At 43.6% G+C, this 22,874-nt stretch overlaps 2 protein-coding genes across 6 annotated transcripts in view; one reads left to right on the top strand and one right to left on the bottom strand.

Moving 5' to 3' along the window:
- TTN (titin) overlaps positions 1-22,874 on the bottom strand; it is a 279,289-nt gene that overhangs the window by 4,352 nt on the left and 252,063 nt on the right. For all 3 annotated transcript variants that reach the window (XM_089916619.1, XM_089916621.1, XM_089916620.1), the window contains 24 exons: positions 21,046-22,812; positions 20,432-20,725; positions 19,437-19,724; positions 19,020-19,319; positions 16,854-18,920; positions 16,450-16,752; positions 16,026-16,331; positions 15,641-15,931; positions 15,249-15,545; positions 14,814-15,119; positions 13,624-13,929; positions 13,257-13,538; positions 12,484-13,077; positions 12,072-12,359; positions 11,663-11,962; positions 10,884-11,186; positions 10,019-10,321; positions 9,333-9,917; positions 8,899-9,204; positions 8,484-8,783; positions 7,278-7,853; positions 6,856-7,161; positions 5,897-6,490; positions 75-5,773 (listed from right to left, as the gene is read on the bottom strand). In XM_089916619.1, the coding sequence (XP_089772745.1) occupies positions 75-5,773; positions 5,897-6,490; positions 6,856-7,161; positions 7,278-7,853; positions 8,484-8,783; positions 8,899-9,204; positions 9,333-9,917; positions 10,019-10,321; positions 10,884-11,186; positions 11,663-11,962; positions 12,072-12,359; positions 12,484-13,077; positions 13,257-13,538; positions 13,624-13,929; positions 14,814-15,119; positions 15,249-15,545; positions 15,641-15,931; positions 16,026-16,331; positions 16,450-16,752; positions 16,854-18,920; positions 19,020-19,319; positions 19,437-19,724; positions 20,432-20,725; positions 21,046-22,812 (16,961 nt within the window). The remainder of the gene's footprint in view (positions 1-74; positions 5,774-5,896; positions 6,491-6,855; positions 7,162-7,277; positions 7,854-8,483; positions 8,784-8,898; positions 9,205-9,332; positions 9,918-10,018; positions 10,322-10,883; positions 11,187-11,662; positions 11,963-12,071; positions 12,360-12,483; positions 13,078-13,256; positions 13,539-13,623; positions 13,930-14,813; positions 15,120-15,248; positions 15,546-15,640; positions 15,932-16,025; positions 16,332-16,449; positions 16,753-16,853; positions 18,921-19,019; positions 19,320-19,436; positions 19,725-20,431; positions 20,726-21,045; positions 22,813-22,874) is intronic.
- PLEKHA3 (pleckstrin homology domain containing A3) overlaps positions 1-22,874 on the top strand; it is a 137,190-nt gene that overhangs the window by 53,702 nt on the left and 60,614 nt on the right. The gene's annotated exons all lie outside the window — the stretch shown is intronic.

The raw sequence follows: 22,874 nt of genomic DNA, 5'->3' as shown, positions 1-22,874 counted from the left end.
TTGGGAGATGGGGAAGAGGGAAGAGGTTAGTTTTTTTAGAAGATAAGTTTAAGGATCATTTAAAAACTGGTTACCTTTCCATCCTTTGTCCAGATGACAGTTGGCTGGGGTTCTCCAGTAGCTTTAACTGCAAATTTAGTGACACTGTCTGAAGAAATAGTTGTATCCTGCAGCCCAGTAACAATTACTGGTTTTGTGGAAACTGGTTCAGGAGCTTTTGGTTCAGTTTTCTTGGTTTCTGTTGGCTCAGCAGTTTTTGGAGCCGCTTTCTTGGTTTCTGTTGGCTCAGCAGTTTTCGGAGCCGCTTTCTTGGTTTCTGTTGACACAGCAGTTTTCTGAGCTGCTTTCTTGGTTTCTGATATGCTTGAAACTTCCTCATGGATATTCTTAAAGGCTTGTCCCACAAATTGGAAGTTAGTTTTGGAAGTTCCACCTTCACCAGAAATCTCACAAATGTATTCTCCACAATCAGATTCAGTGAGGTTATGGATTTTGAGCTCATAGGTACCATCTGCCGAATAATGAAACTGGAAATGCCCATTTTCCTTCAGTTTCTTACCATCTTTATACCAGGCGACCTCTTTTGCACACAATACAGTACTTTCGACCACACAGGTCAGCTTTGCTATATCTTTAGAAGCTTCTGCTTTCAAGGACTGAATTATCTTGGGTGGGGCAGTGACTGGCAGCTGCTGAACCTTTTCTGTTGGTGTGGGTTTTATCTCTGTGGGTGATACAGCTTTTGGGTGAGAAGTCACCGGTTCTGGGGATTTCACTTGTTTTGGAGACTTGACTCCTTCTGGGGATTTTACCCGAGGCTCTGGGGATTTGACTTTCGGTGGTGATGTCAGAGCCTTTTCAGTAACCCTGGCCTTTTGAATGGTCAGAGTAAACTGTGCCTCTTGCTTCCCTTCGCTGTTCTCTACCACCACGCTGTAGTTGCCCTCATCCGAAGCCTGGACTGAAGAGATCTCAAAGGTCGATTTGTACTTTGCGGTGGTCACTTGGTGGCGGGCGGAAGTGCTTATGACTTGTCCCCTACGCAGCCATGTCACAGTCGGTACCGGCTCACCATCTGTATCGCAAGAAAACCTTGCAGAGTCGCCTTCATACACCGTTATGGACCTTGGCTTCGTGAGAATTCTTGCTGCCAAAGTCGTCTTGATCTTCCTGTGTGTGGATTTTTCTTCCAGCGACTTTTCTTCGACTGCAGCACTTTTCATTTCTGCAGATGCGTGGTGTTCATATGATGAGAGACTTTCCCTTGTCTCTGTCATCTGTGATTTCATTTCCCTGACGGAAGAGGAAGCTTCCATCTCAGATGTTTTCTTAAATGATGAAACCGCATATGCCTCTGTTCTCGTCAGCTCAGGGAAAACGGATCGGGGGACCTCTTCGTCTCTGCGCTGGGAAGCATAGGTGGTGTAATCCCCTCCCGTGACGTCCAAGGTTGCATAGTCAGAAGCCTCACCTTTGTAGTTGGTGCACACGGCACGGTATGTTCCGCCGTCATCAATATGACAGTCCAGAATTTCCAGGGTCAGAACCCCACTGGTGTTGGTGTAATGAATCTTACTGCTCTCTTGGAGTTCTACACCGTTGTGGTACCATTTGACCTCGGCAGTTGGCTTAGACTGAACATTTAAGATAAAACGTGTATTTTGGCCGCACGGTACCCTGTGGGAGCGCATCCTCAGTGTGATTCGAGGCATGTGGTCCAGCGTAAAAGGCTGCTGACTCAAAACCTCATACTTCCTTTCTGATGTCTTCTGAGTTTTTAAAGCAGCTTTCATGGACTCGTACCTGGAAAAGATATCAAATCTTGCCGACCTCTCAAATCTTGACAGTGAACGCTCACTAGACACAGGGCTGGGGGAACGTGGGCGAGTCCTCTCTGGGGTAGGAGACCTTCTTTCTACGTCCTCTTCATCTTCATATTCCTCAGCTGGCTGTGGCCGCGGCCGGATCAGCTCGGATACCGGCCTCATCAACTCGATGTAGGTCGGAGACAGGGAGCGCCGGCGTCTCAGCAGCCTGGACACCGAGGAGGAAGTGTCTCTCTGAGCGTGTTTGGAGATCTCATATTCTTCCTCAATTTCCGTTATTTCAGTCACTTCTCTCTGGCGTCTTGATTTCCTTCTAGATTTTTCTTCCTTCGCCATGTGGTCCAGCTCGCTTTTGTATTCCGAGAGGCGCTGGGTGGTGGTGACTGGACGCAGCAGCTCTTGGTCCTCTCTCTCGGCCATGATCCTCTGCCGCTGCCTGGGCTGCCTGTGCCAGGTGCGGGCGTGCCGCTCCCGCAGCTCTGCGTAACTCGTGCTCATCTCCGCCTTCGTTGGGATGTGATACGTTGAGTATCTGAAGCCTTTTCTTGCTTCCTCCACCTTGACGTGAGCTTGTGGGGAAGGGTAACGCAGACTCGAAAGCTCAAAACGTGGAGGGCTCCGGCTTGGGGGTGAGGCTGAAAAACCCAGTTCCAGCTCTTCTTCAAGACGCAGCCTCTCTTCCTCTGTTCTCTTCATTGCCAGGTAGTCGTCAATGGGCAGGAGTAATTCTTCATCCGAGATGTCACCGAGAGAACGTCTCCTGGGTCTGTAATAAAAGTAATAATCAGGAGAAGGTGTACGCCGGCGGGCTGGTCTCACCATTTCAAGGTCGTCTTGGGACAGTTTGGGAATCCTCCACTTGGGTCTGTATTGATCGGTGATGCGTGGAAGAGGCATCACGTAGAACTGTTCCCATCTTGAAAGGCGGATGCGCTTGGGTCTTTTCTGTACAACTCTGTCCATCTTCCCAGGCATTTCAAATTGATCGCGTATCTTTTTGTACCATTTCATGTCAGACATGGGCACGAACTGCTTAATGTGTTGGTCTTCTTCTATGGCAGCCGGTTTGTACTTGCGTGGCTCTGGTACTTCGTAAGGCATGCGGAGTTTTCTCTCCTCCTTCTTTTCTTCCGTCTCAAGTCGGTATTCCCCTTTTACAGTCTTGGTGCTGACGGCTGGTTTGTAAAGGGTGGCAGCTTCTCTCAGTGCCTCCTGGGCGACCTGTGTCAGTGGCACAGTCTCAGTTCCGGAAAGAATTTCAGCCATTCTCAGCGTCTTGTCAATTTGCCTCTGTACGTGTCGTTCGCGCTCCTCCTTAGTCTTGAACTCCTGTTTGACGTACCTCAGGCGTTCCACTTGTAGGTGGGCCTGGCAGCTGGTGGATCCAGCAGTGTTTGTGGCTGTGACTCTGTAGTAACCCGTGTCTTCAGGCAACGTATCCCTGATATGAAGAGCGTAATAATCCAAGCCTTCGTGGATAATTTCAGTGTTAGGCCCGAGGGACAGTGGCTGACCGTCTTTCTCCCATTTTAATGTTGGTGGGGGGATGCCAGACACCCTGATCTCAAAGCAGACACTTTGGCCTTCTTGGCATTCTGCGTTTGCCAGTAGCCGTTTGAACATGGGTCTTAGGGTCGTACCTGTTGGAGGTGGGTGTGGGGTCACAGTCAGCTTTGCTTTGCAGCTGTCTTCACCGTATTTGTTTCTTGCAACAACAGTGTATTCGGCAGCATCATCCGTAGTTACACTGTTGATGGTTAATTGGTAAAGACCCTTGTCGGACTCAAATGTGTACTTCCTATCATCATCACCTGGTTTGATTTTCTGACCTGATTTATACCATGTAACTCGAGGCTCTGGGTGGACAGTTATAGTTACTCCAAACCGGACATTTTCACCCACATAAACTGTCCTGTTATAGAGAGGCAGCGTGAATTCTGGTGGCCTTTCCAGGAGTCTCATGGTATCTGTTCTGCGCTTAAGTTTCTTTATGGTTCTACGGCAGTAATAGTCGTAAACTTCTCTCACACCTTTAACAAACAGCTCTGCGTAAGAACTGTCTTCCCCGTAGTCGTTGACTACTTTGCATCTGTAGGTACCGTCATCGAATTTGGTAATGTCTTTGACATACATGGTGGCCACTCCATCGTCATAGGTGATTTCATATTTCTCACTGTTCTCCAGCTGTCTGACACCAAAGTACCAAGTCACTTGGGTAGACTGATCGTAATTTTCAATTTTGCATACATATTTGACATATCCTCCTTCTTCGACGACTGCATGCATTATCTGTCCGGAAACTGGGCCGATTTCAATGGATGCCACTTTAACTTTAGCAATGCTCACTCCCTTCTGAGATCGAATGGCACCACCACAGGAGATCCTGGCTGCAGACACAACCAAGTTGAGGTCTTTCTTGATCAGGGTGTGGTAGTAACGTCGGTGTTTCAATGTCCTGATCACTTTAGTACTGACTCTTTCTATCTTCTGCTTCAGCCATGGGTGCTGGAGAGCCTCAGATGCTGTCATGCGAGATTTTCTCTCTTTCACTAACAGCCGGTCAACAAAGTCCATGGCTTCAGTGCTGATCTCTTGGAATGCTTCTTCATCAAAGGTATATTCAGCATTCATGATGTTCTCAATTACCTGTTGGTTAGTTTCAGCCAGGAATGGATTGATACCACTCAACAGCACATACACGAGTGTTCCGAGTGACCACATGTCTGTGGCTGTGCTGACAACATCATGCTGGTGGACTTCAGGTGCATAGTATTCAGGGGCAGTGAACAGAAGCCTAAAGTTGTCCCCTGGCTTCAGCTGATGGGCCTGACCGAATTCTATGATTTTAATGGTGGAGCTCCTTCTTGTTTGGTAAATGATATTTTCTGGTCTAATGTCAAAGTGTCCAATATTATGACTGTGTAAGAACTCAAGTGCTTCACAGACCTGGCGAACATAGCTTACAATTTCTCTCTCATTAAGTTCAAAAGCACTTGTGTTAATGCGTTCAAATATGTCAAGTCCTGATATGAACTCAAAGATCATAACTAATTCTTCCATGCTTTCAAATGATTCATGGAGGTATAAGATATTTCGGTGCCTAGCGATGTTTAGAATGGAAATTTCTTTCTTTACCAAAACCTGATCAGTCCCTTTGACTTTAACAAATTTGGCCATGTATGTCTTCTTTGAGGATGTTTCAACACAACGGTGGACAATTCCAAACTGACCACGCCCAAGATCTTCAGCAATCATATATTTCTCATAGAGTTCCTTGGTTGAAGAGTGAGATGCTTTGGTCATAGAAACTTCCCGGGTTTCATCAACCTCTTCATCATAGTTCATGGCTCTGGTCTTATCTTCTTTGGTTATGGTTGGCTCTGAAGGCTCAGAAGGCTTGCTTAGGCCAAATTTATTTTCTGCTATTATACGGAACTGGTAACTTGTTTTTCCAAATAAGTTGATCACGGTATAGTGTGTTTCTCGGGCCTGTCCTACGCGGATCCATCTTTCTGCAGTGGTCGCACATTTTTCAACAATGTAGTTGGTGATTTTGCTGCCACCATCAGAAGCTGGCTCAGTCCATGTTAAGTTGACAGAATCTCGTGAGACGTCACTAACTTTGACTCCTCTGGGTGGGTCGGGAACATCGGCCACATCCAGTTCAACTGTCTTCTGATCAATTCCAAACCTGTTTTTAGCACAGACCACATAGAAACCAGCATCTTTTCTCTCCACTCCATTGGGGAAAACAAGTGACGTGAAAGATCTTGTGACAATAACTTGGTAGTGGCCATTGTTGTTGATGAGATCTTGCCCTTTCTGCCAGGTGATCACTGGGTCTGGTTTGCCACTGAATGGGATCTTGATGCTGATTACCTCACCTCGGAGAGCGTGGACTGCTCCCATGCCTTCAAGATTTTTAGGCAAGTGTATCTTGGCTGGAACTGTATCAGAATAAAAGAAGGAAGAATATAATTTAGCAATACCCAACACTATTTAAGAGCACCCCCCCCCAATTAATAATATGTAATCTAGCACCAAAATGGTGTTTGCTGATTTGTTTTTACCTTCTACTTCCAAGGAGGCAGTGCCAGACACAGACCCTCCTTGGTTGGTAGCTCTGACTTGGTAAACTGTGGCATCATCATCTGTGACGCTTGCAATGATGAGCTGGTGGTAGCCACCCTTAAACTCTTGAATCCTGTACTTTAATCCATCTGCGATGATTTCTTTGCCTTGTCTGTACCATTTCACAATTGGTTTTGGATGACCAGTCACTTTGCAGACCAAAGTAGCATTGCTCTGATATCTGACATTTAGATTTCTCAGTTCCTCTTTAAAGTGTGGGGCCTGAATTGGGACATCAGATTTGGGAATGACAGGTTCTGATATTTCACTCCATTCGCTTTCCCCACCTAGGTTTTCACATTTCACACGGAACTCATATTCAAGACCTTCAATAAGGTTTTGCACTGAAAAGACGGTTTCTCGAATTTCATCTTTTGTCACAGCAATCCACTTGTTCTGCTTCTTCTCACGCTTCTCAAGGTAGTAATTTCTAATCTTTGCACCTCCATCACTGGCAGGTGGCTTCCAGGCCACAACACAAGAATCTTTTGTGACAGCAGCAATAGTTGGTTTGCCAGGAGCACCTGGCTTTTCTGTTTAAAACAAAAAGCATTTGACTCATGGGGTGAAACAAACAGCTTTATGAAGAGCTTATTTTATAAAAAATAAAATGTTATGAACCCAAAGTTCTATTAAGAATAACTAATCCAGAAAAATGAAATTGGTTACTTTATGCTGAGAAACTTACTGAAACACAAAGTTCCTTTTTAGAGAAGAAGGGGATAGGGTATACATGTGCCCTTTTAGATAAGCAAAAATTCAATTTAAGTGAGATAAAAGGCACTTGTACTTTAGCTGAATCTTTGCTATCTCCTTTCAAAAGTTATTTCTGTTTAAAAAAAAAGTTTTACATACAGATGGAATTTTGCCATAGGAAGACTGTAGAGGTTGTACTCACCAAATGGACTCTTAATGATCACAACTGAGGAGACTTCTAGAGGGTCACTGATGCCAAACGTGTTCTGAGCCGAAACCCGGAAGTAATACCCAGCATTTTCTGTGAGGTTCACAATTCTACAGGTTGTCACTGAGATGGCTGAAGACACCAATTGCCATTCAACCCCTTCCTTGGCCTCACATTTCTCTACCACATAATTGGTGATCCAGGAGCCTCCGTCATCTGCAGGTGGTTTCCAGCTGATCACCACAGAGTTCTTCAATAGAGCTTCAATCACAATTGGTCCTGTAGGTTTGTCTGGTTTATCTGTTGGGAGAAAATACAATTGGAGTGGTTTCTGTAGTGTGTCTCCCAGGATATTTTTCTTTTTTCTTTAAAAACAACAACAAAAAAAAACCCCACTGAGAATGAAAATAAAATACCTTGTATTTCCACATCAAGGATGGCATCCACCGTTCCAAGAACATTGCTGAGCTGAACTTTGTATTTCCCAGCGTGAGTCTTACGTTGGATATTCTTCATGACGAGATGAGTATACTGCTCAGTGTTTTCAATAGCAATGTTTTCTGAGTTTTGCAAAAGTTTCTGGCCATGGAACCAAGTGATGGCAGGTACTGGACGGCCAATGTATGTAACGTGAAGTCGAAGCGTTGACCCCACAGCACCGTAATACTTCTCTTTCAGTGGGTAACCGGGATGGAATTGTGGCGTTGCTTGCAGGAGAAGCTTACTACTGGATTCTACTTCTCCAACCTCATTGGTAGCTATGCAGGTATAAACGCCTTCATCTTCTTGTTCCTCGGTCATTACTGTTAGAGTATGTGTGCGTCCATCTGAAGACATTTTGTACTTGCGGCTTTGTATCAGCTCCTTACCAAATCGGTACCATTTAATGTCTGGTAGAGGCCTTCCAACAATCTGGCATGAGAGTTGAGCAGCTTCACCCAGTTTGGTGGTGACATCCTTCATTTCTTTGCGTACTCCTGGGGCCTCTCCAGCTGAAGGGTATGAAAGATAACATTAATGCATTATTGTTACTACTGAATCTATAATCCTCTGTCTTTGTATATCAGGAATGAATTCATCCTATTGACTAATACTTTATTAGACACCATTATTTACATATGAGTCTAATTCTTAAAAAGGCTTCACAGTGACTGGAGGATCATCTGGAAAGTAGAGATTCAATGAGCACATCATCATATTATTATGTAGGGTGACTTTTTATGATCGGGAGGCATTAACAATGTATAGGGTTTTGGGGGAATATTCTCTATAAATCTGTAGATTTGCCCTTACTTAGGTTCACTGAAGCGGGGTACATTTGTTGACCCTTCAAGTCTTACTAGGAGTATTAAAAAAAAACACCATTGTATTCAAGGGAGAAATTGCTTTAGGAATCAGTTCACTGCACCTAACAGTTCACTGCTGAGGTTGTGTGCTTGGAATGACTTCCTCTAGAAGCATCAACTGTTCCCTGTGTGTGCATATGCCAGAGTGAGTGATTTCTTTCCAAACACTTGCTCTCCAGTAAAGCTTTCTGGAGATCTACTTAGTCCAGAGGAAGAATTAGCCTTAACATGTTGCTCAGTTTGTAAACCATAAGCAGAGAACTAATGGCTACTTACATGTTAGTTTCGTCTTTACAGACATAGCGGTTCTTCGAGGTCTGCTCAGCCCTGTCTCATTCTCAGCGAAAACCCTGAATTCATACTCTGTAGCTTCCAGCAAACCCCCTATTGTGAATTGCCTGTCCTTGATGCGGTCCTTACTGCTCTTCTTCCAGGCATTGTCTCCAGATTGTCTATATTCAACCCAGTATCCAAGGATTTCTTTGCCACCATCGCATTCAGGTTTCTCCCATTGTAGAGTGACGCTGTCTTTGGATATTGAAAGAATCTCGAGTTCTCCAGGTTGGCTTGGCTTATCTGAAATATTTGAAAACAGTTGAAAAGGAAATCAGCTTTCCTGCTGAAATAAAAGAAAAACAGCAAAGGTGGTTTGCCTCTCTGATTCTAACCCCTTTGGAAACTCTTTCCTTACCAAATGGATCTTTGCAAACAACTGGTTCAGAAGCAGGGCTGGTCTCACTTAGGCCAACGTCATTCTGTGCGATGATGCGGAACTGATATTCCGCGTCAGGAACAAGCCCGGTGATGGTGTACATTGTGGTGGTGATCTGAGTCTTGTTGTGTCTGACCCACTTGTCAGTTGATGTCTCCTTGCGTTCAATGTAGTAGCCTGTGACCCGAGAACCACCATCGTCTCTGGGCCGGGACCAGGACAGGCTGACAGAACTCTTGGTCACATCTAGTACTTCTGGGGGATTGCTTGGAGGCTCGGGAGGGTCTAGGAATGTAAGTGGAAAACACATGTGTTAGAATGCAGTCCCAACTCTCATAAGCTGGTGGCTTTCCTTTCGAAACAAAAGAGCACTGAGAGGATTTTTACAGTGTTATGGTTGGAAGAGCACTTACTCAGTGGTGTTTTTGGTATGACTGGTTCCTCAGATTTCAAGGGTTTGCTTATTCCAAACTGGTTTTCTGCTGAAACGCGGAAATGGTACTCCACATTTTCTTTGAGGCCTTTTACGACCAGAGATGTACCTCGGACTCTGGAGTCGATGGTGTACCAGGCGGCTTTAGGCACTTCTCGTCTCTCGAGGATGTAGCCTAAGATGTCAGCACCACCATCATCGGCAGGGGGTCTCCAACTGACCCTTACAGAGCGAGCTTGTATGTCGTCATATTCAAGTGGTCCTTCTGGAGTGTTGGGACTTCCTATCACCCGAACCTTGATGTAGACAGCCTTCTTGCCACATTTGTTTTCCAGAACCAGGTCGTAAGTGCCAGAATCATCCCTGTCTGCTTCTTTGATTACAAGCTCAGTGTGAGTTTCAGAGGTTGCAATCATGGCACGCTTACTAATATCTTGGCCTTCCTTGGTCCATCTACATATTGGGAATGGTTTTCCTTTGATTGGTATGGTAAGTCTGATGACCCCACCTTGTCTTACACAGATACCTTCCTGGTATCTTTCATCAAGTTCATAGTCAGGATATTCTGGGAAGAAAGGTAGGGTTACAATTAGCATTTTGGGAGGCGGGTGTAGGAAATAAGTCTTAAGGCAATTACAGCAGAAAGTGAATGATCATATGTCTTACCAAGCATTTCCGTGACTTTGACTGTTCCTGGTACCTCAGCGGGCTCCCCAGGTCCACCAGCGTTACAAGCTAGGACACGGAATCTGTATTCAGCGCCCTGAGGTAGGTGTGTGAGAGTATACTCCCGAATCTTGGTTGGGGTGGTGTTGCATTTGGTCCATTCATATTGATCAACTTTTTGCATTTCGATCAAGTAGCCTGTGACTTTAGATCCTCCTTCATCTTCTGGAACACTCCAGGCCAGGGAGACTGATGTCCTTGTTGTATCAGTAACTCTTGGGTTTTGTGGCTTTCCTGGAGGAGCTGGAAATAAGAATAAGATAACAACATACTTGTTAAAGTTCCTGCAAAGTTGAAAATCAAATGCACCACCTAACAATTTCAGTGAGATGTGGAAACATGGACTATAACAGTAGAATATTTTTCATTTTGTAAATGTTTAATTCATTTTAATCAGTTAACATTACTTAAAGCTCTTGGTTTTTCCTTTGTCTTATTTGTGCTTTGTTTATAATCACTAATACTATCTTACATTTACCATCAGTTTTTAAAGTGCTTCCAGAAATATTAACTTGCTTTACAATTTTAACTGTGGTATAGGGTGTATATTGTGAGTTCCATTTTAAAGCGGGAGAAATAGACTCAAGAGAAGAATATAAAAAGTTATTTGCCCAAAGTTGCCTGGGGTTGGAGTGGGGAGGGGATTGATGACAGAGGACACAACTGAACTTTTTGAGCTGTTGGAAATATTCTATATTTTGATTGTGGTGGTGGTTATACAAAACTTATAGAATTCTGTATTTCAGAAGGGTGACTGTTACCACATTAAATTATACCTCAATAAACTTATACAAAAGGTATTTACCAATTGGATCCATGGCAATGGTGGGTTTGGAAGGACGGCTTGGTTTTCCAGTTCCTCTCACGTTAATGGCTGTGACACGGTGTTCATATTCTAAGCCTTCAGTAAGGCCAGTGGAACGGTACCGTGTCATCGTCACTGGTACTTTATTTACACGGACCCATCGATCTACTCTCACTTCTTTGCGCTCCACAATGTATCCAGTCACTTGGGAGCCACCGTCATCTTCTGGTGGGTACCAAGTAAGTGTCATGCCCTCACGTGAGACATCAAATATCTGTAATGTTTCTGGAGGTCCAGGAATATCTGCAGCAAGACAGAGGTAAACACAACATGGCACCATGAATAAATTGAAGACTCATACATTTGTATAAGTGTGTCTTGCATATACCATCTTAAAATGGTACATATAAGACTCTTGCAACTGTTTTTCTCGTGTTTTCATTTTTGTACTTTTCTTGCTGTTCCTCATTTTCTTCCATTTTATAAACATTTATTAAGCATGTATTCTGTATTGTTTCTCACTGTAACAGCCAGTCCTCCCTCCCCCCTTTCCTTCCATCCCTCCTTCGCTAACTCCCTCCTCTCTTTCTTCCATTAAAAAAAACCCCAACCATGTTGAAAACTTCCAAGAAAAGGAGGTTTAGAAACCTTGGAAAGACCCTGGGATTAACTTCGTGACCTATTTTTACTTACATAAGGGTATATTAAGAATAAATTCCCTCTTGTTAATATTTAGAATCAGAGGTGGGGAGAGTCGGGGGCGGGCGTCCAGGACTTACTGATGCGGCTGCGACATTCTATGACCTCAGATTGCAAGTACGAGCCGATCCCGAAGCGGTTTGTCACAGCGATACGGAACACATACTCGTTTCCTTCAGTGAGTCTGGTAAACTTAAATGTTGGTCTAGTCACTGATTCAGACACTGGCAGCCACCCTGGACGGTGGGCATCACGTTGTTCTACCACGTAGCCACTCAGTGGAGCACCACCATCCAGTTCAGGCGGTCCCCAGGAAATGGTCACTGAAGTAGCATCAATTTCTTCAATCTTGACAGGCCCAGTTGGTGGACCAGGCTTGTCTATGAAAAAAAAAAAAAAAAGAAATCCCGGAGGTTAATTTTCACTTCAGATCAAAATTGGGTGACTAAACAACAACAGCTTGCTTGTGTCTTGGTCTCTCATCCTTACCGAGAATGATAACTTTAATGGTCTCTGAAGTAGTTCCGGTTGCATTCTTCAGTTCAAGTATATAGTCTCCAGTATCTCTGATAGTGGTTTCACGAATGGTTAATTTAGCTACCTTAGTATGAGTTTCAACTGCGACACGCTCTGATTCTCTTAGTTTAGAGCCAGCAAAGAACCAGGAAGCAGCAGGAGGTGGGCGACCAGCGATTGGTATCACCAGCTCTACTGGTCTGCCGGCTGGGACGTGGATGGTCTTTTGAGGCATTGTAGAAAGATCGATTGCTGGCAACACTATGAGAAAAAGTAGGCATTTATTTATAAGTATTATTTCTAATGACAAAGTGTCATGAATTCTGAATGTTTCCTTCATTTTCCTTTACTATTATTATTGTTATTTTGGTGATTTGGTACATACCTCTGAGGTCTTGTACAGTCACGGCTGTGATGATCTCTCTTGGTTCTGACACACCTTTCTCATTTTGTGCCCTTACTCTAAATAAGTACTGTTCACCTTCATTTAAGGAAATAACAGTGTGCTCTAGGACTGTGGGTTTTAAGGTGACAACCTTCATCCATCTCTCGGTGCCAGCTTTGCAGGCCTCAAGAACATAGCCAGTGAGCCGGCTACCACCATCGTAGAGTGGTTTCTCCCAGGCAAGGGTAACAGTCGATTTGGTGACATCGACAACTTCTAGCTTCACAGGCACCAAGGGTACTTCTGAGACCAGAACTGCATCAGATGTTTCACAGGGTTCTCCAATGCCATAAATATTTTCTGGCAGCACTCTGAAATAGTACATGGTTCCTTCTATAAGTCCAGAAATTCTGTAGAGCGTCTTGCTGCATTTGGTAGTTACTGTTTTGAATGCTCTCATGGCAGCTTCACGCTTCTCAATAATGTAATTGTTGACAGGAGCTCCACCATCAATTGTGGGAACTTCCCAAGTAATGGTCACAGAATCTCTTGATACTTCCTTAACTTTCACTGAAGGACAGGGACCAGGAGTATCTAAAACAAGAGAATGAAAGATCCATACTTCCTGTTTGCCTGACTGGTTGATAGATTTTTTGGGGGGCAGGAAAATATACTCAACATAGTTCCTTTTAGAGAGGTGATAATCAGAGGTCAAGGTGTATCTTTTTAAAGAATCTACTCACAGCATAGTTCATTTTAAGACAAATACTTACCATATACTTTAACAAGGACAGTTGCTGATTTCTTGCCAGATTGGTTTTCAGCTTCAATGGTGTATTTTCCAGCATCATACCGGTTAACTTTGTCCACAATAAGTAAAGAGTAACTCTCAGTGTTGTCAATGATCGCCCGGCTTGCAAGGTCAATGCCCTTCTTGCTCCATATGATGACGGGTGGTGGTCTTCCAGATACAGACACCATCAGCCGCAACGAGGCCCCAGCTCTGATGGTCACAATCTTCTTTAAATCATCGGCAAGCTCAAGATCCGGTATTTCTGGAAAGTAAATGTCAAAACTTAATTAATTCGTGAACAGGTGTGATGAGAAAATAATTCACCTAAAACCTTATATTATAAATACCTAGTCTTTCCATGGGCTCAATTTCAGCAGTTGACTCGCTGTATTCACTCATGCCCTTCACGTTCACAGCAGCGACTCTGAAGGAGTATTTCTGGCCCATTTTAAGGTCTGTCACAGTGAATTCATTATTTCTTATTGTGGTGTTGGTATGCACTCGGTACCACTGGTCAGTGTCCTTCTCTTGCATTTCAAGAACATATCCTATGATGTCAGTGCCACCGTCGTACATGGGCTTGGTCCAGGCTAAACTAATGCTGTGTTTGGTGGTATCTACAACTCTCGGAGCAGAAGGTGGTCCAGGGGTATCTATGAAATTTTAAAATAAGGATGCAGGTATTACACAAATAAGGAAGCTTGAGATTTGTATTTTTGGTTTTCAAGACTCACTGAGGCATTACTGTTCTTTGTCCACACTCACCGAGATACTCTGTAACTAGGCTCTTCTGATGTTGCAGGATAGCACTGTATGCTCTATTATTACTGTTATTCTTGTTTTAAGAGTTAAACTTCTTTAGAAAGGTAGATGTTTCTTTCTGGCCACTTTGGTTAACTATGCTGTGTCCTGCTAAGCTCACTGCTAACAGTACCCATTCTCAGGGACTTTTCTTTAGTTGCTCAGCTTTCAGCAGGGTTAATATCACTTGTCACCTCTACATTGCTAATAAGTACAGGAATAAGTTTCTTCTACTTCCTCGATTCAATCCAAGTGATTTATTGCTTTTAGTTCTTGGGCTTAAACTTTGTACAAGGATTTGCCACTTACTTCTGAAGCTTTTGTGACAATTATTTTGTTAGGTGCTTACTAAAATACAAGAAGCTTTATGCTCTGCTAAGCCTCTTAAAAGAGATGTTGTCTTTTTTTCTTTTCAGTAGTTATTATCATTACAACAAAATTCTCTCCATTCTTAGGAAGATTTGCAAAATACATCCCTTTCATATTGGTAGTAGAATACTTTATCACAGATTGGAAAATACTGCAACAATTTTTAGCAATGTAACTGCTAACTTATTGACAGAAGTAGTAGTTGAAATGTTTTCTGTCTTAGGCTGTATTTAAGATCCTTCTAACAAGCATATGACTTTCTAGACCATTCACAAATTCTACAAGTTATTGGAAATGGCATGTTGGAAAATTATTTGTAATGTGGTTTTGATGGGCATTAGGGTTATTTATGATTCTTGGAACTCACATGATGGTTCTCTGCAAGAGATGAAGTTGGAAGCTTCGCTGGGTTCGCTGTTACCAGCAGCATTTACTGCGGTCACCCGGAACTGGTAATCACAACCTTCCATCAGGCCAGTCACCTTCAGCCTGGTATCATACACCACATGGTCTTTGTTCACACGTGTCCAGCGCAAGCTCTTCTTCTCACGTTTGTCTACTAGATAGTTGCTGATCTCGTTGCCACCGTCAGATTCAGGTTTTGTCCACTGAATGATGATGTGCTCTTTGCCAGCCCCAACTTCTTCAGGTATGCCAGGTTGTGATGGAATAGCTATTTATATTTTTATGAAAATAAAAGGATGATCAGAATCGCACAAAATCACTATTGCTATGACTGTCCTCCCTTCTCCCTGATCCCATTACATTTCAACTGCTGAACTGTTTGAGTGTTAATACTCACTGAAGGAGTTTCTGGCGACAATGGGCTCTGATTCAACAGGCACACCAGGGCCATATTTGTTTACTGCCCGCACTCGGAATATGTATTCGTTGTTCTTGATGAGTCTGGTAACCACATAGGATAGGGTTGGGCATTCGCCTTCCACAATCACCCAGTTGAGTCTGCTAGTCTCGCGTCTTTCCACGATGTAGTGAGTTATTTCTGCACCTCCATCTTCCTGAGGAAGGCTCCAGGCTAAAGTGCACTTCTCCTCTGTTACTCTGCTGACGGTGAGCTTTCCACATGGGCCCGGGGAATCTGAAACAGGTGTAAGGACGAGCAATGAGGAAGGTGTTTCTTTCTGCCCACGCTTGAGAAAGCTATGAAAATCAAAGATCATTTGACGTACTTACCGAGAACTTTGACCACGACAGACACGGCCTTGGTCCCACTGGCATTCTTCACCGTTAAAGTGTATCTTCCACTGTCACTTCTGTCACAGAACTTGATCACAGCAGTTGCTCGTTTGCCAGTGTACTGCAGAGAGACTTTTTCACAGAGATCTAGTTCCTTGTCCCCTTTGGTCCAGATAATTTTGGGTTCAGGTTTGCCACCAACTGCAGCATCGAGAACAAGATCCGAGCCTGCTCTGATGGTAACCAGATCACCCTGTAATCTGGCATCGAGTTCGGCTTTGGGTGGAGCTGTCATAGGCAAAATAGATGTGAATGAATATACGATAGTTTATTGTTATAGAAATTGTGATAACTTAAAAGGAGAGCATTGACTGTTCTTTACCGTATTCATCTCGGCAAGTGATGGGGCCTGTAGATTCTGATCCTTTGCTAATTACGCCTGCTGCATTCTTGGCCAACACACGGAATTCATAAGTGTCTCCTTCACTGAGAGCAGTAATGGTGAAGAAATTGTCAGATACAATGGTGTAGTTGCACTTGAGCCAGCGACCATCTCCAACTTCACTGACTGGCTTACGCTCTATGATGTAGCCTACAACCTTGCTGCCTCCATCATACACTGGGGCAGACCAAATCAGTGACACCGTTGATCTGGTGACATCTGTCACCTCTGGTCTTCCTGGTGCATCTGGAAGGGATGCAAAAGTAAGGTTAAATGCAACTCTGAATTTTGCTAGTACCAATAATGATGACGATGATGGTGATGATGGTGATAAACAAATGTACCCTTAAATTCTGATACCTACCAACTGGGTTTTGAGCCATCATAGGTCTTGATGCTTCACTGGCTTTGCTAACGCCTGCGGCATTGAGTGCGTACGTTCTGAACTGATACTCCAGTCCTTCCACCAAACTGGTCACTTTGTAGTTGCACTCTAAGCATGGCAGTTTGTTTTCTTTCACCCAAAGAATGGTGTTACGTTCTTTCTTCTCAACCCAGTAGCCGATGACTTTACTGCCACCATCATGATAGGGTTCTTCCCAGCGAATAGACATGGCATTGGCAGACACATGGTAGACCTCAGGTCTGGTAGGTGCACTTGGTGGGACTAAATATAAGCAAAGGTATCAAATATGAATATAGTTTTATAAAATTCAGGGGAAATATTTAATAATAGAGACTTGGAAATATGATTTTTATTTTTCTTACCAAATGGATGCTCAGCAACGATTGGTGCTGATTCCAGAGGCTTGCTGACACCAAATCTGTTCTCTGAACTGACACGGAAAGAATATTCCATGTATTTTGTGAGATGAGTGACTTTAATCTGAGTGCGCTTGACGCTGGAATTGACAAGCTGCCAAGCTGTTGTACCTGACTCACGCTTTTCAACTATGTAATTAGTAATATCGGTGCCTCCGTCATCTTTAGGTTCAGCCCATGACAGGATGCATGATTCAGCTGAGACAGATGAGGCTTCAATGGGGCCAGTTACTGGACCTGGCCTTCCAATGACAACAACTGTGATGGTAAATGTTTTAACACCAGCTGTATTTTCCAGGGTCAGGAAGTACCTTCCAGAGTCACCTCTCATGCTGTCCTTTACAGACAGGGTGGTTCTGTCTGTTGTTGTTGTGATACTCACTCGATCTGTCTCCTTAAGTCTCATTTCTTCAAGCTTCCATGTAACTTTGGGGGCGGGACGACCACTGATTGGCACGTCGATGGTAAACGTGCTGCCTGCTTTGCAAGTTATGAGCTGATTGGTAATTCCAGTGAGATCAGCTGTGGGCTCAATTTGAGGCTCCTTGATGATGACAGAAGAGAAGGCTTCCCTGGGTTCACTGTAGCCAGCATCATTCTTGGCCTTCACGCGGAATTCATATTCAGTGTTCTCAGTGAGGTGCTCCACCGTGAAAGTCAGCTGTTTGGTGTGACCAGCTTCAACCCAGAAGTCAGATCCCTTTTGTCTCATTTCGAGCAGGTAGCCAGAGATTCGGCTGCCTCCATCATGGTCAGGTTTAAGCCAAGCTAAGACCACAGAGGATTTGCTTGTGTCAATGACATCAAGTCTCTTTGGTGGAGCAGGCTGTTCTGTGGCTACCATTGGTTCTGGCATTTCATAGGGTTCACCAACACCATACTCATTTTCTGCAGAAACACGGAAATAGTATGGAACGCCTTCTACCAGGTCGTTGACCTTGAGGATCTGACGAGTGCATTTTTCACTGACTACCTGCCAACTACGGCGACTGGCTTCTCGTTTCTCTACCACGTAGTGATGGATTCGGGCACCCCCATCAAGGAGAGGGGCATCCCACATCAATGTAACAGATCCCCGGGTCACATCCTTGAAGGTAATTGGGCCAGGTGGGCCTGGAGAGTCTAGCACCTTTACGGTGAATGTGATTGACTTACTACCGCTGTTGTTTTCCACAGTAAGGGTATATTTCCCTGCGTCGTTTCGGTTGCAGTTTTCCACGGTGAGGGTGCTGAAGGAGTCTGTTGTATGGATATCAGCCCGAATGCTAAGGTTAGAGTCAGGTTTGCTCCACACAGCTGTCGGAGTCGGTCTACCCTGATAGGCAATGAAGAGGCGAATACTGGCCCCAGCTCTCACAATATGAGTCTGCTTGAAGTTGGCATCGATGTCTAACTCAGGAGCTGATAATCGGTCAACTGCTTTAATGGTGCCGGTCACTTCACAGCTGTCTCCTTTTCCAGCACCATTGACAGCACTAACCCGGAATTTGTATTCTGCACCTGCTTGTAGATCAGTAACTGTATATCTTGTTTTCACCCATCCTTCTGCATTCACCTTGTGCCAGTCTCCTAAGTCAGCTTTGCACATTTCAATAATATACCCAATTATCTCCATCCCTCCGTCAAACACTGGCTTAGACCATTCTAAGCTCACAGTTGTCTTTGATGTGTCTGTCACTTTGACCACAGTGGGAGCACTTGGTGGGCTGACTGGCTCTCTACATTTGATTAGTCTTGAGATACCACTTGCGGGTCCTACTCCTGCAGCATTTTCAGCCATGACATGGAATTCATACTCATTGCCCTCTGTCAGACCGGTGACTTTGAATCTTGTCTCAGAGATTGGTCGTTTGCTGATCACTTTCACCCATCGTGTGCTTTTCTTTTCTCTCCTTTCAAGGATGTACTGTTGAATTTCACTGCCACCATCTGATTCTGGCCTTGCCCATGTCAGGGTAATGCTATTGCCTGTTACATTGCTAGGTTCTGGAGTGCCAGGGGAATTGGGAGTAGCTGTGAAATGAAAACAAAGAAAGAAATAAACCAATTAGACACATTTGCTTGGAAGTTAACCTTATGACATAGTACCACTTAGTAAAAATGGTCGCTTACTGTACTGTATTTGAGCAACCACTGGGTCAGAATCCAGTGGCCTGCCAACACCAAACTTGTTGACTGCAGAAATACGGAATTGGTATTCATTGCCAGTTATTAGTTTAGTGGCGGTATAGCTGAGGGCTTCACAATTATCCTCAATTAGCGCCCAAGCAAGTCTGCTGGTTTCCCGTTTTTCAATGATGTAGTGCGATACGGGAGCACAGCCGTCATTGAGTGGAGCATCCCACCACAAGGTCATCTTCTCGCCGGTTATACTGGTGAATCTTATTGGCCCAACTGGTTTTCCTGGTGTATCTATAAGAAAAAGGCTCCAGAGTTAGTTTCTTTCTCCTTGTCCATTAAAATGCAATCAGGCATGTCTTTAGTCCAAGTCCTGTACATTGTAAGATTAAGAAGCTATTTTATGAGTACCTTGTACTTTCACTGTAATTTCTGCTTTTGTGGAGCCAGATGCATTTTTGGCTTCCACTCTGTATACACCACGATGGTCCCGAGTAGCATCTCTAACAAAGAGGCTGGTGGATCCAAGGACATCAGTTATTTCCATATTCATCCTCTTCTCAATTTCTTCTCCATCTTTGAACCAAGTTACTCGAGGTACTGGCCGTCCTTGCACCAAAGCTTTAATTCTAAGGCTCTCTCCAGACTTAATAGTGACACCATCAAAGTACTCAGGGCCAAACTCTACAATTGGTGCAACTACAAAAGAAAGAGACAATATGCATTAGTTTGGCTTAATAAAGACTTAAATAAGCATGTTTTTCATTAGCACCATATCATAAAGCCTGAAAGGGTAATGCTTATACCAAAGGCTATTTTGAAAGGATTGATAGTTGAGAATTTAGACTATGGGTTAAACATTTGCATATTATTAGGTTATTGCCTTTGTTATATCTGTCATGTTATTAATCTTGCATTTCCATTTGTGAAAAGAGAAATGAAACATTTACGGATCATTTACTTCCTAATACTGCTGCATATTCAAACAAGTTCCTGTGCGGGGCCATCAGCTGCACTCAGGCAAGGTGATAATTGTGCTGTTGGACCTGTGTTGTGTTTTAGTAACTTCAGTCGAGAGGGACAGTTATTCTTGGGACCTTTTTTTCTTCATTTATTATAAATGACTGAAATCACAAAGCTAAAAACTCATTCCCACTTGCATGCTGTTTATATGGAAATGAAATAATAGACGTGGTAAAAAGAATTGATGCTAATTACATTTTTTTCTTCTCTTCATCTGAAAGGTAGAAAATCGAATTCATCCACCTAACAACCTTTGGTAATCTGTATGAAACGTTGTTTCTCTTCCCATTTTTATAGACCAGCCCCCCCCCCAATATATATATATATATTTTAAAAAATGTGAATGCTCTTAGTTACATTGGAAATTGGTTGTAAATGCTTACCATTTTCGTCCCTTGTCATAATAACGCCAGAAGACTGTGAGGGCGGGCTTATGGTTCCAACAGCGTTTCTTGCAAGTATTCTGAACTCATATCGATCGCCAGGACTAAGTCCTGTTGCCGTGTACTGGCATTCGCTGACATCACTAAAGTTGCATCTGGTCCAGTGATCGCTCCCTTGCCGTTTCTCGATGTTGTAGGCCACAATCTTACTGCCTCCATCACGCAGTGGTGGGTTCCATTTCAGAGTGATGGTTTCCCGGGTGACATCAATGTAGTCAGGAGTGCCAGGTGGGTCTATAAATTAGATGCAAGTTAAAGGCATCGTTATTTCTGTAATCAACTCTTAATCTTCAGTGGAAGGAAAATAAATAAATCCCCCAAACTCATTTTAGCCATTAATTGCAATTTTTTTGGTATCAGAGTCTTTAAAAAAAGAATTTTAAATTGCTCTTTTAGACTGATTTAAAATCATCCCCCTTGCTTTACCTGACCAGCTCTCTAGTGACTAGGAAATATGTGAGAAGGTGATACGTGGAAGAAAAGCAGTGTTTGAGTTGTCACTAACACATTCAGTTGAGGAATTAAATATATTTGAATAATCCTCAGTCACTTACCTACTGGGGAAACAGCTAAGGTAAATTTGCTTGGGTCACTAGGTGAGCTTAGGCCGGCAGAATTTTCAGCGTATACACGGAACTGGTAATCCAGGCCTTCCATTAGTCCAGTAGCTCTATGTTCTCTTCCAGATATTGGTGATGTGTTAATTCTTTGCCACAGGATGCTATTTCTTTCTTTCTTTTCAACATGGTATCCAGTAACTTCTGAACCGCCATCATAAACTGGAGCATCCCAAGTTAGGGACATGCCATCAGAAGTCACATTGTATGTAACTGGCTTTCCTGGGGGGCCAGGAATCCTGAACTGGTGTTTTGCCACAATGATGTTTGAGTCAAGTGGCTGGCTGACTCCATATCTGTTTTCTGCCCTAACTCTAAACTGGTATTCAGCATCTTTGACTAGATTAGGAACTTTGAAAGTTGTCCGGGCAACACTGGAACACACCATCTTCCAATTAGTTTGTGAAGCTTCTCGCTTCTCAATGCTGTAACAGGTAATTTCTCCTCCTCCATCATCATCGGGCACATCCCATGATATGATGACACTGTCAGCCTTGACTTCATCAAATCGAATGGGCCCTTTGGGCTTTGATGGTGGGCCGAGTGTGATGATTGTGATGGGAAATGAGTTTCGACAAACTGCGTTATCGAGAATAATGGTGTATTTCCCTCCATTCTCCTTCTTTGCATTCTTAATACTCAAAGTAAGTTTGTTTTCAGTTTTACTCAAACGAACACGTTCGCTTTCTTTCAACGGCAAACTGTCTTTCAGCCAACTGATAGATGGTTTAGGTTTTCCTTTATAAGGTAACTCGAGGTGCACATTATGCCCAATTCTCACAGTGACTTGGGCCCCAGGGATTTCTGACAGGTCAACTTGCGGTGGAATTACAAGTTCTTTCACTGTAATTGGCCCAATAGTGACGCCATCACTCAGTCCTTTCTCATTTCTGGCAGACACTCTGAATTCCAGGACTGAATGTTCCTTGAGTTGGCTAACCTCAATTTCACATGTCTTACTTACGCCAGCATGTGACCATGTTTGTTCGCCTTCACCTTTCCTTTCCACAGTATAATCTGTGATGACACTACCACCATCAAAGTCAGGCTTGGTCCAGCTCAGGGTAACAGATGTTTTTGTTGAGTCTTTCACTGAGAGATCGCGTATAGGAGCTGGTACTTCGGCAGCCTTCACTGGCTTTGTAGTTTCACAGGGTTCCCCGATTCCAATTTCATTTTCTGCAAGAACTCTGAAGAAGAATGGAGTTTTCTCTGACAAATCTGTTACCTTAAAGGATGTGCTAGAACACTTGTGTGACACTGAAGACCATGTTCTCTTGGTGGCATCTTTCTTCTCAATGATGTAGTTAATTATGGGAGATCCTCCGTCAATGAGAGGAGACTCCCAGAGCAATGTGACTGTGCCTCGAGAAACATGTTTAATCTGTAGTTTCTGGCAGGCAGCTGGTGTATCAAGCACTTTAACGCTCACAGTTGAAGACGTTGGCTGACCAACGCCATTTTCTATTGTGAGAATATATTTGCCCGTATCATTGCGAGTGACTTGAGGAATAGTGAGTAATGAAGATGAATCAGTGTTTTGAATGCTGTATCTGGCATCACTGCCAAGATTCTTCTCATCTTTTCTCCATGTGACAGTAGGTGGAGGTCTGCCTTTGAAGGGAATCAACACTTGTACGTCTTCACCGGCTTTAGCTATAATGGAGGTCCTGAAAGCCACATCTAGGTCGATCTCTGGTTCCTCTGTAGACATAAAATGGGCATATACAATGAATTTTAAAGCAAGGAAATGAGTGATTTCCTCT

Source organism: Delphinapterus leucas, chromosome 8 (genome assembly GCF_059928025.1).
Source record: "Delphinapterus leucas isolate spDelLeu-1000000601 "Yukka" chromosome 8, BTC_Dleu_Yukka2, whole genome shotgun sequence".
NCBI lineage: Eukaryota > Metazoa > Chordata > Mammalia > Artiodactyla > Monodontidae > Delphinapterus > Delphinapterus leucas.
The sequence above is the reverse complement of the archived record's forward strand: the minus strand, read 5'-3'. Positions and strand labels throughout refer to the sequence as shown.